The sequence below is a fragment of the Papio anubis genome, chromosome 17 (genome assembly GCF_008728515.1).
Source record: "Papio anubis isolate 15944 chromosome 17, Panubis1.0, whole genome shotgun sequence".
Taxonomy (NCBI): Eukaryota; Metazoa; Chordata; class Mammalia; order Primates; family Cercopithecidae; genus Papio; species Papio anubis.
In genome coordinates this window covers 59,899,375-59,914,523 of record NC_044992.1, presented here as the reverse complement: position 1 = coordinate 59,914,523, position 15,149 = coordinate 59,899,375, and the positions used below count along the sequence as shown (strand labels likewise).

General features: G+C 42.1%; 1 protein-coding gene across 21 annotated transcripts in view; it reads right to left on the bottom strand.

Annotated features, from left to right (window-relative positions):
* The window catches only part of BPTF (bromodomain PHD finger transcription factor), a 150,206-nt gene that overhangs the window by 47,219 nt on the left and 87,838 nt on the right, over positions 1-15,149 (bottom strand). For all 21 annotated transcript variants that reach the window (XR_004179290.1, XR_004179289.1, XR_004179292.1 and 18 more), the window contains 5 exons: positions 11,190-11,314; positions 9,255-9,383; positions 6,405-6,555; positions 5,171-5,213; positions 263-509 (listed from right to left, as the gene is read on the bottom strand). Coding sequence is in view for 17 of the 21 variants with exons in the window: in XM_031657147.1 (XP_031513007.1) it covers positions 263-509; positions 5,171-5,213; positions 6,405-6,555; positions 9,255-9,383; positions 11,190-11,314 (695 nt within the window). In the remaining 4 variants the exon portion in view is untranslated. The remainder of the gene's footprint in view (positions 1-262; positions 510-5,170; positions 5,214-6,404; positions 6,556-9,254; positions 9,384-11,189; positions 11,315-15,149) is intronic.

Here is a 15,149-nt window from a genome sequence, read left to right as displayed (position 1 = left end):
CATTTTGTATTTTTAATAAAAACATTCCTCTCCACTCAAAGTGAACTATGTAAATGTTGAAAGTGAAATAATGTAAGAGAGGAGTTTGCTAATGTAATATTATGAACATTATTTGTAACAAACCAACTGTTACAGCTTGTTTGATCAACTGGCTGCAAAAGAAAAACAATCTTCTAAAAAAATGTTTCATTTCAGTAGCTAAAAGGTTGAAAATTCTTTTTCCTGAACCAAAGTAATCTTTTACTTAATCATAGTTGTATACCTGAATTTGACTGGCCTTGCTTAACCCACGTAGCAAAGGTTTGATGAAAGTTCTTGTTTTGTTGGAATGTTACTGTAGCTGGAGATCCAACTTTAGTAGTTAGTACCATTTTGGTTCCAGTTGTAACTGAGCCACTTATGGGGGCCACCATAACCTTCTGTGCTGGAGAGATGGTACTGGTTGTACTGTTCGTTGGGGAAGTAGTGGAAGTTGCAATCACTGTTGGCTTCTGCTGCTCCAGTCGTTTCTAAAAAAGTGAGAGAGAGGAAACATTAATCAAAATAGTTCTAAATAAAAACAATACGATTCTACGAGTCCACAATTTCTCTCACCTTAATTCCACTACATTTCTGAAATATTTTACTTCCAAAAATATATGCCCATATAAATTTACCCTTATTTATGGCTGGCTGCGGTGGCTCACACCTGTAATCCTAGCACTCTGGGAGACTGAGGTGGGCAGATCACCTGAGGTCAGGAGTTCGAGACCAGCCTGGCCAATATAGTGAAACTCCACTTCTACAAAAAATACAAAAATTAGCCGAGCACTGTGGCTCGTGCCTGTAATTCTAACTACTCGGGAGGTTGAGGTAGAAGAATTGCTTGAATCCGGGTAGCAGAGGTTACAGTAAGCTGAGATCATGCCACTGCACTCCAACCTTGGTGACAGAGTGACTCCATCTCTTAAAAAAAAACAAAAAACAAACAAACCTGAATTTAATTTCTTGATGAAGGCTACATACACATATATATTTTTTGAGACAGAGTCTCACTCTGTCGCTCAGGCTGGAGTGCAGTGGCACGATCTCGGCTCACTGCAAACTCTGCCTCCCGGGTTTCATGCCATTCTCCTGCCTCAGCCTCCAGAGTAGCTGGGACCACAGGCACCCGCCACGCCCCCGAGTAATTTTTTGTATTTTTAGTAGAGACGGGTTTCACCGTGTTAGCCAGGATGGTCTTGATCTACTGACCTTGTGATCCGCCCACCTCGGCCTCCCAAAGTGCTGAGATTACAGGCGTGAGCCACCGCACCCGGCTCATATATTTAATTCCTCCAAGGTACCTATCTATGAAGGCAGTATTTTCATATCTCTATACCACATATATTACATTAAAAGTACTAAGCTGTTCATAGAAGAAAATATTTTATCAAGTTTTTCTGGCTTGTACAAATATCCAAGGTTTCAGACTGAAAACAACAGAGATGTGGGTAATCTTACTGGAGACAGAAACACCATGCTGCTCAGTGTTGAGATTCAGAGCTGAGAACAAATGGAGCTGTGAAAGGTTTCTGTTTCACTGTAATGTTAATTTATCCAACTATAAAAAGCATGTCAATAGTTAATGACACTATTATTAAAGTTGGCAAATCTGCAATCAAGCAGGCTGAAAATTATAGTTTTCCTAGACTTCTTATACAAATATTTTTATAGAAAAATACTTTATACTATACAGAGTTGTACAATATGATCTTTTAAACTAGTTATTAAAGATATTCTGTATATCCTTTATTACAGATTGCTAAACTTTTCTAACAGCTTATCAACAGTGGTGTGATGACCATACACATGTAAAACAACAGGTGAAATTTATTGCAAACCTGGTGGCAGATGCTTTACCTTCATTATCTTATAAGCTGAGGAAACAGAGACTAGAGAGGTTGTGGAACTGGCCCAAGGCCACAGAGCTAGTTAAGGGTGACGCTGGGATGTCTGCTAAAATCAAATTCCAATGCTGCACCACTATCTCCTGCCTTTGCAAACTGCTCACCTATGACATCACATCCAATTTTTTTAGGACTACTTTTGTACCTATCCTATATACCTGAATATAATATAAAGCACTTTACACAATTCCTCATTCCTCAGAAGAAAAAGAGTTTAGTTTTCAACTCTTAGAGACATCACCTGATTAAATCAGTTAAAGAAAAGAAAGAAGAAAAAAAAAAAAAGAGGGAGGCAAAGGTGGGTGTGGTAGTGTGTTTGCAGCTCCAGCTACTCAGGAGGCTGAGGCCGGAGGATCACCTTAAGCCTGGGAATTCAAAGTTACAATGAGTTATGATCTCACCACTACACTCCAGCCTCAGCAACAGAGCAAGATCCTATCTCCTAAAAAAAAAAAAAAAAAAAAAAAAAAGGAGGCAAAGAAATAGAACAGATATATTAGTACTCATTTATTGGAGGATATGCCTTCAAAGCTGAAGTGTTAGCTATCTTCATAAATAATCATTTAAAATAGACTTTTAAAAGTAATATATTGGCCGGGCGCGGTGGCTCAAGCCTGTAATCCCAGCACTTTGGGAGGCCGAGACAGGCGGATCACGAGGTCAGGAGATCGAGACCATCCTGGCTAACACAGTGAAACCCCGTCTCTACTAAAAATACAAAAAAACTAGCCGGGCGAGGTGGCGGGCACCTATAGTCCCAGCTACTCGGGAGGCTGAGGCAGGAGAATGGCATAAACCTGGGAGACAGAGCTTGCAGTGAGCTGAGATCCGGCCACTGTACTCCAGCCTGGGTGACAGAGCGAGACTCCGTCTCAAAAAAAAAAAAAAAAAAAAAAAAAAAAAAAAAGTAATATATTGGCTGGGCACGGTGGCTCACCCCTGTAATCTCAGCACTTTGAGAGGCTGAGGCAGGCGGATCACAAGGTCAGGCGTTTGAGATCATCCTGGCTAACACAGTGAAACCCCGTCTCTACTAAAAATACAAAAAATTAGCCAGGCCTGGTGGCGGGCACGTGTAGTCCCAGTTACTCGGGAGGCTGAGGCAGGAGAATGGCGTGAACCCGGGAGGCGGAGCTTGCAGTGAGCCTAGAGTGCACCATTGCACTCCAGCCTGGGCGACAGAGCGTCAAAATTTTTTTTTTTTTTTTTTTTTTTTTTTGAGACGGAGTCTCGCTCTGTCTCCCAGGCTGGAGTGCAGTGGCCGGATCTCAGCTCACTGCAAGCTCCGCCTCCCGGGTTCACGCCATTCTCCGGCCTCAGCCTCCCGAGTAGCTGGGACTACAGGCGCCCACCACCTCGCCCGGCTAGTTTTTTTTTATTTCTTAGTAGAGACGGGGTTTCACCGTGTTAGCCAGGATGATCTCGATCTCCTGACCTCGTGATCCACCCGTCTCGGCCTCCCAAAGTGCTGGGATTACAGGCTTGAGCCACCGCGCCCGGCCTAAAAATTTTTTTTTTTTTAAAGTATATTACGGCCAAATGCAGTGGTGCCTGCCTGTAATCCCAGCACTTTGGGAGGCCTAGGTGGGCAGATCGCTTGAGCTCACGAGTTCAAGACTAGCCTGGGCAATATGGCAAAAGTCCTCTCTCTCCAAAAACTACAAAAATCAGTCAGGCATGGTGGTGCACGCCTGTAGTCCCAGTTACTTGGGAAGCTGAGGTGGGTGGATTACTTGAGCCCAGGAGATGGAGAATGTAGTGAGCCATGATTGTGCCACTGCACTCCAGCAGCCTGGGCAAGAGAGTGAGACCCTGTTTAAAAAAGAAAGAAAGAAAAAAAAAGTAATACATTAGGTTACATTGCAAAGATGAGAAAACACACCCAATAAAATTTTAAAAAATACAACTAGCCAGTTGTTATAGATATTTGGGTTTAGTGATCGATTTCCTATGACAGATAGCATCATACATAGAACCCAAAAGTGCTATCATCTCAAACTTTGATGTAAGTGAAGATAAGGACTTATAGTAAACTGAAAGATACATAAGAGTTTGAAAAAATGTTTTATAAAATGCTAGGGAAAACTGGTTTGAAACAAATAATTTGGTTTATATGTGATTTTTAAATAGTTATGTACGACTATGTTAATAATACTGTATATAGATATAGCTATTCACCTGTATCCTCAATGTTTATATACTGAAGTTGGTAAAAACTTTTAGAGTATTTTCTCAATAGAGTAAGTGGTTATATCTTTTATTCAGGTCCTCAATGTTTAGGCACATATAGCACATTGTATTTTTATTTTTAAAATTTGGTTTTTTTATTAGAGACAGGGTCTCCCTATGTTGCCCAGGCTGGTCTCAAACCCCTGGACTCAAGGGATCCTCCTGCCTTAGACTTCCAAAAGTGCTAGGACTACAGGCATAAGCCACTGCGTCTGGCCCTGGCACATTATTTATAGTATGAAAACACCAAGAAACCATCATTAACTTTATAATAATCAATTACAACAAACTCTTATGGAGTTTTAGTATAATTTGCTTTTTCATAGATCACAGAAATCTTCCAGATTGGAAATTCACAAGAAAAAATTATTTTCAGAAATTACTCATGAAACTCTAAAGATAATAAATAATAGAAATCTTATTTCAGATGTCCTCCAGATAGGTATACTTTTTACAAAACCACAGCTTGGTGTATCCACAGAGCTGTTTTCAAATAATGACAATAAGATATACATGAGATACACTTAAAAAAAAAAAAAAAAACCCTGGATGGGTGCAATGGCTCACACCTAAAATTCCAGCACTTTGGGAGGCTGAGGCAGGTGGATCGCTTGAGTCCAGGAGTTTGAGACCAGCCTGGGGAACATGGCGAAGCCCTATCTCTACAAAAGATACAAACATTAGCTGGGCATGATGGTGTGTGCCTGTAGTCCCAACTACTAGGGAGGCTGAGGTGGGAGGATAGCTTGAACTAGAGAGGTCAAGGCTCGGTAAGCTGTGATCTACTCCAGCCTGGGTGATAGTGAGACACTCTCTCAAAAAAATAATCACCAAAACCCACAAGAATGTATCATTACTGTGCATGGGTGTGCATGAATTTGGCTAAAAAATGTATGTATGTTGTCAAGTGGGACCAGGACCAACTCCCCCAGTTGATGGGAAGTCAAGAGCTGCTGTTTTGAAAGAGCCTCCATTTGGGCCTTGATGTCCTCTGCCTTCTTCTGTTCACTAACCTTAGCCTGTTGCTCAACTGCTTGTGCCTTTTCTTTCTCCACTCTGCAGGAAAAAAAGGAGAAACTTATCAGAAACTACCCTATTAGGCATCTAACATCTAATATAAGTGAAATCTGGTTTTCACATCATACAAAGGTATGATATTATCTCAATTTAAAAATAAAACATTTGGCTGTGTGAGGTGGCTCATGCCTATAATCCCAGCACTGTGGGAGGCCAAGGCAGGCAGATCACTTGAGGTCAAGAGTTCAAGACCAGCCTGGCCAACATGGTGAAACCCCATCTCTACTAAAAATACAAATGTTAGCCAGGGCCGGGCACAGTGGCTCAGGCCGGGTGCGGTGGCTCATGCCTGCAAATCCCAGCATTTTAGGAGGCCGAGGCAGGTGGATTGCTTGAGGTCAGGAGTTCGACCCATCTCTACTAAAAATATAAAAAATTAGCCAGGCGTGGTGGTGGCTGTCTGGCTGAGGCAGGAGAACTGCTTGAACTTCGGAGGTGGAGTTTGCAGTGAGCCGAGACTGCGCCACTGCACTCCAGCCTGGGTGACAGAGCGAGACTCCGTCTTGGGGGGAAAAAAAAAAAGTTGGCCAGGCGTGGTGGCACATGCCTGTACTCCCAGCTACTTGGGAGGCTGAGGCAGGAGAATTGCTTCAATCTGGGAGGCAGAGGTTGCAGTAAGCTGAGATCGCGCCACTGCACTCCAGCCTAGCTGACAGAGCAAGACTCTGTCTCAAAAAAAAAAAAAAAGAGAGAGAGAGGACCTTACTAAACTATTCACCGCTAGCACTTAAAATCAAAGGTGGAGTAAAGTCAAGCTAGGACTTTACTGCACTGAATAAACGATTAAACTGATAATTCTTTCACCCCAGGTAGGGTAGCTCATGCCTGTAATCCCAGCACTTTGGGAGGCCAAGTTGGGTGGATCGCTTGAGCCCAGGAGTTCAAGATCAGCCTGAACAACACAGCAAAACCCCATCTCTGTACAAAAACTACAAACATTAGCTGGGCCTGGTATCATGCACCTATAGCCCTAGGTACTGGGGAGGCTGAGGGGGGAGGATCACTTGAGTCTGGGAGGCAGAGGTTGCAGTGAGCCAAGATTGTGTCACTGCACTCCAGCCTGGGTGACAGAGCAAGATCCTGTCTCAAAAAAAAAAAAAAAAAGTAATTTCCTGATTCTGAAGTGATAAAATCTTCAAAGAGTTGACCAGGTATTAACCATTTCCTTACCTCTCAGCAAATGCCCTGATCTCCCACAATTCCAGCTCTTCTTCTGCTACCCAGGTTTCAATAATAACAGGGCCAGTTTGCTTGGGCGTTTCTGGTCTCTTTGGCCGCAGTGCACTTGATCGAAGGCCTTTCCTCTGAGGTGTAGGTGTTTCTTTGGAAAGGAAATCAGAGTATTTTAAGCAATATTGCTTCTAAAATTAAAGTACTTCTGGCATCTTCTATCATGAAAAATAGTGGTTGGCAAACTTTTCCTCTTAAATTGCCAGATGGTCTCTGCTGCAGCTACTCAGCTGTGCCTTTGTATCATGAAAGCAGCCAAAGACAACACATAAGTGAGTAAATGTGGCTGTGTTCCAATCAAATTTCATTTATCAAAGCAGGGTAGGCCAAGGCTCATGGGCTGTGGTTTGCTGACCCCCAAAATAAAAGGCTTATTAGCCTTTATACAACCTGTTTCTTCTACTTGGAGCACTATTCCTAGCCCCCACTGCTCATCTGACTAATGTCAATTCATCCTCCAGACCCCAACACGAATTCAACTTCCTACAAAAGACTAGCATGTTCTTCTCACACTTGGGTGTACAATATGTGTTTCCCTATCACCGCATACAGAAGGGGGATTTGAGAGTTACCAATATAAAGGGGAGATCTGAAACCTAAGAATAGATAAAATCTCCTCATAAAAAGATTTAAAAAATAAAAAGTAGGGAGGGACAAGCATTGAACCTTCCCATATATTCAATCACAAGGAAGCAGCAGAAGGAAACAGAAATGGTAGCAGGACCTGAATCGTACAAAGGGATACAAATCAAAGAAAAGTGATTTTAGGGGGCTGCAGTGGTTTGCATCAAAGGCTGTGGGGTCAAGGAGACTGAAGGCCTGTCAGGGACATCTTCCATCTGTTTCTCTGCCCATCAACAGAGCTCTTTCTGTGCCAGGATGACCCTGTGATTTTTTTTTTTTTTTTTTTTTTTGGAGACAGAATCTCACTCTGTTGCCCAGGCTGGAGTACAGTGGTGTGACCTCAGCTCACTGCAATACCCCCATCCTGGGTTTACCAATTCTCATGCCTCAGCCTCCCAAGTAGCTGGGACTACAGGTGTGTAATACCACATCCAGCTAATTTTTGTATTTTCAGTAGAGACGGATTTCACCATGTTGGCCAGGCTGGTCTTGAACTCCTGACCTCAAATGACCCACCCGCCTCGGCCTCCCAAAGTGATGGAATTACAGGCGTGAGCCACTGCGCCTGGCTGCTGTTTTAATTAAGCTAAAATTTATCATCCACTAGGAACAGGTGTTGCTTCATTAGTGCTCTTTTCAAAAAGGTTATTCTCCAAGAACTCCCAAGTTAATTTAATCAAGTTTCAAAAATTAAGTGTATACATTTGGGGAGAGGTAACTTTTATAAAAACACTATGTTTCTATCTAAGGACATTATCTTTTTATTTATTTATTTATTTGGAGACAGTGCCTCACTCTGTTGCCCACGCTAGAATGCAGGGGCACAATCTTGGCGAACTGCAACTTCTGCCTTCTGGGTATAAGTGATTCTCCCACTTCACCCTTCCAAGTAGCTGGGACTACAAGTGTGCACCACCATACCCGGCTAATTTTTGGTATTTTCAGTAGAGACGCAGTTTTGCTATGCTGGCCAGGCTGGTCTCAAACTCCTGATCTCAAGTCAAGTGCCCGCCTCAGCCTCCCAAAGTGCTGGGACTATAAGCTTGAGCCACATGCCCGGCCTGTATTTCTTTTCTTTTCTTTTCTTTTTTTTGACATGGAGTCTCAATCTGTTGCCCAGACTGGAGTGAAGTGGTGCCATCTCAGCTCACTGCAACCTCCACCTCCCAGGCTCAAGTGATTCTCGGGCCTCAGCCTCCTGAGAAGCTGGGACTACAGGCATGCACGTTACCAGTATTTTTGTAACTTCTGTATGTTTTGTAGGGATGGGGTTTCACTACATTGTCTAGGCTGGGCTTGAACTCCTGGGCTCAAGTAATCCACCTGTCTTGGCCTCCCAATGTCCTGGAATTACAGGTGTGAGCCACTGAACCTGGCCTTTTTATACATTTCTTACTAGGTTTTCTCCTAAACATTTTTATTGTTTACATAAAATAACATGGACTTTATATATTTTCAATTTGGATACTACAATGAACTCCTATTAGTGCTAATACTTTTAATTCTCATGAATTTTCTAAGCATTCATAATTATCTATAAAAGTGTTAATCTTCTTTTCCAACATTACTCTCTTATCTTATTGCAACACATATAACACTGATATTATAATACTATAAGCTTTTCTTTGCTTCCTTGAGATTAGGGGCCAAATTTCATTCTTCTATGTATTTGCCACCCAGTGCGTATTGTACTGGTGCTCTATAAACATTTCTTGAGTAACTCTTTATGCCTCTTAGATTATCTCTAGCTTGAGCACTGAAGTATTTCACAATAGTTTTAATCCTTAAGAAATCTTTATTGACCCACTTACATATTAGACTCGGTACTAGTTACCAGGACTTGAACAAACCAGACAGACGAGATGGCTGCTCTCTAGGAGCTGCTGGTCTGTGGTCAGGCAATGTCTCACATCTTAACTACAAGAGGTATTATTATAGCCCTTTGCTGTGCTTGGAACAAGGCTTATAGGCATCAATGTGTGTCTACCAGAATCTTCCTATGTTTATTACTTTAATATCATTTCCAAAATTTGGCAGTTGTAAAAAATTTCTTTTTTAAAAGGTGAACAGAGAGAAGAAAAAACAAAAAAAAACCCAAATTTCAATTCATAAAATACATGGCTAACAGGTTAATAATGAAAGAATATAATTCCTTCTATTCCTTACCTTTTGGTGTTTCTGGAACTCCAATGGGACAAATGATTTTCCTGATACAATATTCAGATCGAATGCCGTAAGGACCAACATCTCTCCTCTTAATTATTTCTGTTGTTGTGATTTCAGTTTCGGATGTTTCTATGGTGATTTAATTCACATAGTATTAATAACCACCTGAAATACTCAGAGACTAAAAAGGTACATCTGGTGCTTTCAAAAAGACACACATGGAATAAACTTTTGGAAACATCTGACTAATTAACAGGATCACTAACATCTAACAGGATCACTGCTAGACTGCAACAATACCGAGCTTCTTCCTCACTGCAAATTTCTAAATGAAACAAAATGCTGCTGGGTATAGCTGAGCTCCTGGTGGAAATACTCAATCAAAACAATAAAAAGCCTAGGACAGAAGCAGCAAGCACAGGCCTCCAGAAGTCTTAAATTTTTAATTAAACAATAATAAATATCTTTTAAAAAATGTAGACTGGCCGGGCGCGGTGGCTCAAGCCTGTAATCCCAGCACTTTGGGAGGCCGAGACGGGCGGATCACGAGGTCAGGAGATCGAGACCATCCTGGCGAACACGGTGAAACCCCGTCTCTACTAAAAAATACAAAAAAACTAGCGGGGCGAGGTGGCAGGCGCCTGTAGTCCCAGCTACTCGGGAGGCTGAGGCAGGAGAATGGTGTAAACCCGGGAGGCGGAGCTTGCAGTGAGCTGAGATCCGGCCACTGCACTCCAGCCTGGGCGACAGAGCCAGACTCCATCTCAAAAAAAAAAAAAAAAAAAAGGTAGACTGGTTCACACATAAGTGACTCATTTTATAATCTGAACTTTCCCTCCTGGCCCCTGGGATTTTATAGCATGTGCCAAACTTCAACAAAGCTGTATGTGAAAACAATTTTTTTTGTGAGACAGCGTTTTGCTCTGTTATCCAGACTGGAGGACATTGGTGGACCATAGTCACTGCCACCTTGAACTCCTGGCTCAAGCAATCCTCCTGGCCCCAGCCTCCCAAGTGGCAGGGACTATAGACACCTGTCACCAGGCCTAGTTGATTTTTTTTTCTTTTTTAATTAGAGTTTTGTAGAGACAAGGTATCATTATGTTGCCCAGCCTGGTCACAAACTCCTGGCCTCAAGTGATCCTCCTACCTTGGCCTCCCAAAGTGCTAGGATTACAGGTGAGAGCTACCACACATGGCCAAAACTGTATTTTTAAAATACAAGCATTATATTTTAATTATTATTATTTTATTTTTATTTTTTATTTTTTGAGACAGTCTCCCTCTGTCACCCAGGCTGGAGTGCAGTGGCGCGATCTTCGCTCACTGTAAGCTCCACCTCCCGGGTTCATGCCATTCTCCTGAGTAGCTGGGACTACAGGCACCCACCACCATGCCTGGCTAATTTTTTGTATTTTTCGTAGAGACGGGGTTTCACCGTGGTAGACAAGATGGTCTCGATTGCCTGACCTTGTGATTTGCCCGCCTCAGCCTCCCAAAGTGCTGGGATTACAGGCGTGAGCCACCGTGCCCAGTACATTATATTTTAATAAGAAAACAGAGATACTTAAAATTAAGTGAATAGGCAAGTCATTTTAGCTTTTTGTTAAAAGTTTTTTGAGACGGAGTCTCGCTCTGTTGCCAGGCTGGAGTGCAGAGACGCAATCTCAGCTCCCTGCAACCTCTGCCTCCTGGGTTCAAGTGATTCTTCTGCCTCACCCTCCCAAGTAGCTGGGACCCACGTCCAGCTAATTTTTCTATTTTTAGTAGAGACGGGGTTTCACCACGTTGGCCAGGATGGTTTCGATCTCTTGACCTTGTGATCCGCCCACCTCGGCCTCCCAAAGTGTTGGGATTACAGGCATGAGCCACCATGCCTGGCCTGTGATTTTGGCTTTTAAACTTAAATTAGAAAATAACTCCCCTTCCCCTTACCTGTCCGTGTAGTCCCTCCTCCTGGAGGAGCCTTGGCCGCCATGTCATCCCATCTCAAACTTGCCCACAGTAACCGTAACATCAGGCTCACTCCAGCTAAGGACTTTACGGTCTGAAGTCTATACCTGAAAGGAAAACCAAAGAAATCCATATATATATATCTTTATGTATACACACAGACATACACATTCATATTCACTCTACTAAACTGAAGGGTTGTGTTTCTTGTACTCATTAGGACTTCAGTATTTATAATATGGTTTTGTAAGACTTTGGTATTATATGTCCTTTAAAAGAAAAACTTCTTTGTTCACAGGCATAACAGGCACCTAACTTTTTTAAAAAAGGGTCGATATCCATTTTAAATGCCATATAAATTTATAAAATGAGAATGTTTCATTGTAAGGTTGGTAAGGCAAAAATTCATGAAGATTTTATAAATTTAACCTAATTCCAAAATATCTGTTGGGAAAATTTTGAGGACCAAATATAGAGAAATAGATAATTGTTATTAAATGTGATAAAGGAGTTTTGAAGGAAAAATCCTAACTTTTACAAAAACAAAAAACCTGAAAATGTTTAAATTTTCTAAAAGAATAAAATGAGGTCAGATGTGGTGGCTCACGCCACTCTGCGAGGCCGAGGCGGGCAGATCACCTGAGGTCAGGAGTTCAAGACCAACCCGACCAATATGGCAAAACCCCATCTCTACTAAAAATACAAAACTTAGTTGGGCATGGTGGTGCACACCTGTAATCCCAGCTACTTGAGAGGCTGGAGGCAGAAGAATCAATTGAACCCAGGAGGCAGAGGTTGCAGTGAGCCAAGATCACACCATTGCACTCCAGCCTGGGTGATAAGAGTGAAACTCCATCTCAAAATAAATAAATAAATTAATTAATTTAATTAAATTAAACCCAAAACATCTTACAAATCTAGTAAGACCTTTCTAAATGGACAAAAACATTCTGCATCCAAATGGTGGTTCTTCAAAACATGAACAACTGGATGATGAATAAAGCTAATACTAATAAAACTTTAACAGCATTAGTGTAGTTTTCGAATTCTACAATGAATAATAAAATATTAGAAAAAGGACAATTACCAGCTGGGTGCAGTGGCTCACACCTATAATCCCAGCACTCTGGGAGGCCGAGGTGGGTGGATCACGAGGTCAGGAGTTTGAGACCAGCCTGGCCAACATAGTGAAACCCCATCTCTACTAAAAATACAAAAAATTAGCTGGGCATGGTGGCGGGCGCCTGTAATCTCAGCTACTTGGGAGGCCAAGGCAGGAGAATCGCTTGAGCCCAGAGGGCGGAGGTTGCAGTGAGCCGAGATCGCTCCACTGCACTCCACCTTGGGCAGCAGTGCGAGACTCTATCTCAAAAAAAAAAAAAAAAAAAAAAAAGAAAGAGAAAGGACAAGACCGTATTACTTATCAACAGACAAATCTCTCTGTGTTCATGTTTGTTTCTAAACATTGTGTATGGAGTTATTAAACGTTTTAGACATTCTTTAAAAATACTCAAAATGTATTTCAAAATAAATTTACTTAACTGCATTAAATACCATGTCCTAAAATGGAATTCATTATATTTTTGTGTAAATGAATACTTTGTTGACATTTTCACTATACTTAAATGAACTTAGTGGTTGATTATGGTGTAGACAAAGCCTATAAAATAAAAATAATGTCCTCTTCTAATAGATGTGGAAGGTAAATCTCAAAAACTCTGCATGCAAAAGGCAATGCCCTTTTTTTTTTTTTTTTTTCCTCCAGAGACAGAGTATTGCTCTGTTGCCCAGGCTGGAATGAAGTACAGTGATCTTGGCTCACTGAAACCTTTGCCTCCTGGTTCAAGTGATTCTCCTGCCTCAGCCTCCAGAGTAGCCGGGATTACAGGCGCCCACCCAAACATCCAGCTAATTTTTGTATATTATTTTTTTGAGATGGAGTTTTGCTCCAGGCTGGAGTGCAATGGCGCGATCTCGGCTCATTGCAACCTGCACCTACCGGGTTCAAGCGATTCTCCTGCCTCAGTCTCTTGAGTAGCTGGGATTACAGGCGCCCGCCACTACGTCCGGCTAATTTTTGTATATTTAGTAAAGACGGGGTTTCATCACATTGGCCAGGCTGGTCTCGAACTCCTGACCTCAGGTGATCCACCTGCCTTGGCCTCCCAAAGTGCTGGGATTACAGGAGGCATGAGCCACCGTGCCCGCCCTTTCTGCGTAGAAAGCAGTGCTTTCTATTGACAATATTCAGTTGGAAAAATGAACACTGTGAGAGGGAAAGCTCTAGCCAAAAAGTTGCTGCAGCTTCTGAACTTCCCATATCCACTTGTGACACCATTACTCTCTCTGCTGTGTTATTGCACTATGAATCCTCTCACCCGGACAGAGCAGGTCAAGGGGAAATCAGAGGGGAAATATTAACTAGTGCAGGGATGTCCCAAGAGGGGGAAAGTGTCTGTCCCTTTCAGACCATACCCCATAGTAATTCCTAGAGATCTTTAATGTCATAGGAGAAAGCAAATAAACATTTATTTGGAAGGAAAAGTTCATCCTCATTCTCTGTGGTCAAACAATGACTTTAAAGTATCCTTATTTTAAAATGGAAATAACACCGGGGAGGAACACACCACATGCATGGCAAGTCTGCTCATTCAAGCATTCATTCAAAAAATACTTGAGCATCTTCTATGTGTTAGACTATGTGACAGGAGTTGGGGACACAGAGGTGAACTAGAATCTGTCTGTGTTCTCAGAGCTGAGAGAGGAAAGGACAAGGGAGGGACATATGAGTTGGCTCGGGAATGAGGATCACAGCTTTGCTGGAGTCTCAAAGGACAAGTTAAGAGCATGGGAGTTGCTGATCAAAGGTAAGGGGCACAAATACACTAAAGAGAACAGTGTGCAGGAGTACACATTTCTTCTCAGAGACCACATCCAGTGTTTTATGACTGGAGGGAAGGGGTGTGGAGGTACAGAAAGAGATGAAGGTGGCATGAGAGAGAAAGGCAGAAGCCAGAATGCGCTGTACCAAATTAAAAGATTAAAAGAGAGCATTAAAAGGTATGTATATTAAGTCCTCTGAGATTTATCCAGTACTGGATGGGTTGTAAAGGGAAGTACTTTCCATGAATGTGATCTACAGGTGACAAATGCTTTCCCCGCTCCTTGCTGCAGTAGTTAGCAAGTCCCTTAGCTCAGTCAGACTATTCACAGGATAGAGGGGCATTTTAGGAGAATCTCTGGCAGCACTGTGGAGGACAACTATCAGTTCAACGTGACAATGAAGCACAGAATCAGGGCCTGGGAGGATGGGCATAAGGGAATGGATGGTATGGAGGGAAAAAGAGGCCCTATTGAGTCTATGAGACAAGTTTTCCAACATTGCTCAGCCTTAACATTAATAACAAAGATCACACATGCATCTTTGGCATTCTTAACTCCTAACCATCAGATGTATTCTATTCAAGTGTTAGCATAAAAATGCATTTCACGTGCATGGCTTTTTATAGCAATATGCTTTTTAAAAATGCATTCTAAAGTCATGATCAATTTACATATTTACCCATGCCTCCATTAGACAGAAAGGATTATGCTTCTCTCAAATTTGTTTCAGCAAATTAAGATGTTAGCATACATTTGAAGGCAGTATCGATTTAAAATGTATAATGTTTAATGGAAGGTATTTCCTTCCACTAAAAAATGTGAAATCAAGTAATACAAACTGCGCCATCGTGCATACTAAGACATGAAATTCAGCTCCTGAAATTCAGCTGTGCAGAACAGGGCCCCGAGCAACACTTGATCAGGACCGGTGCCTAACTCTGCTGGAGCGTTCAGAGAAGAGTGCTTCCCAGTTGAGCCTACCCTCCGTTTCAGAATACAAAGAGCAGAAAGGTCGGCCTCCACAACTACCAGGTCACTTTATAATTAAAGTATTTGTAC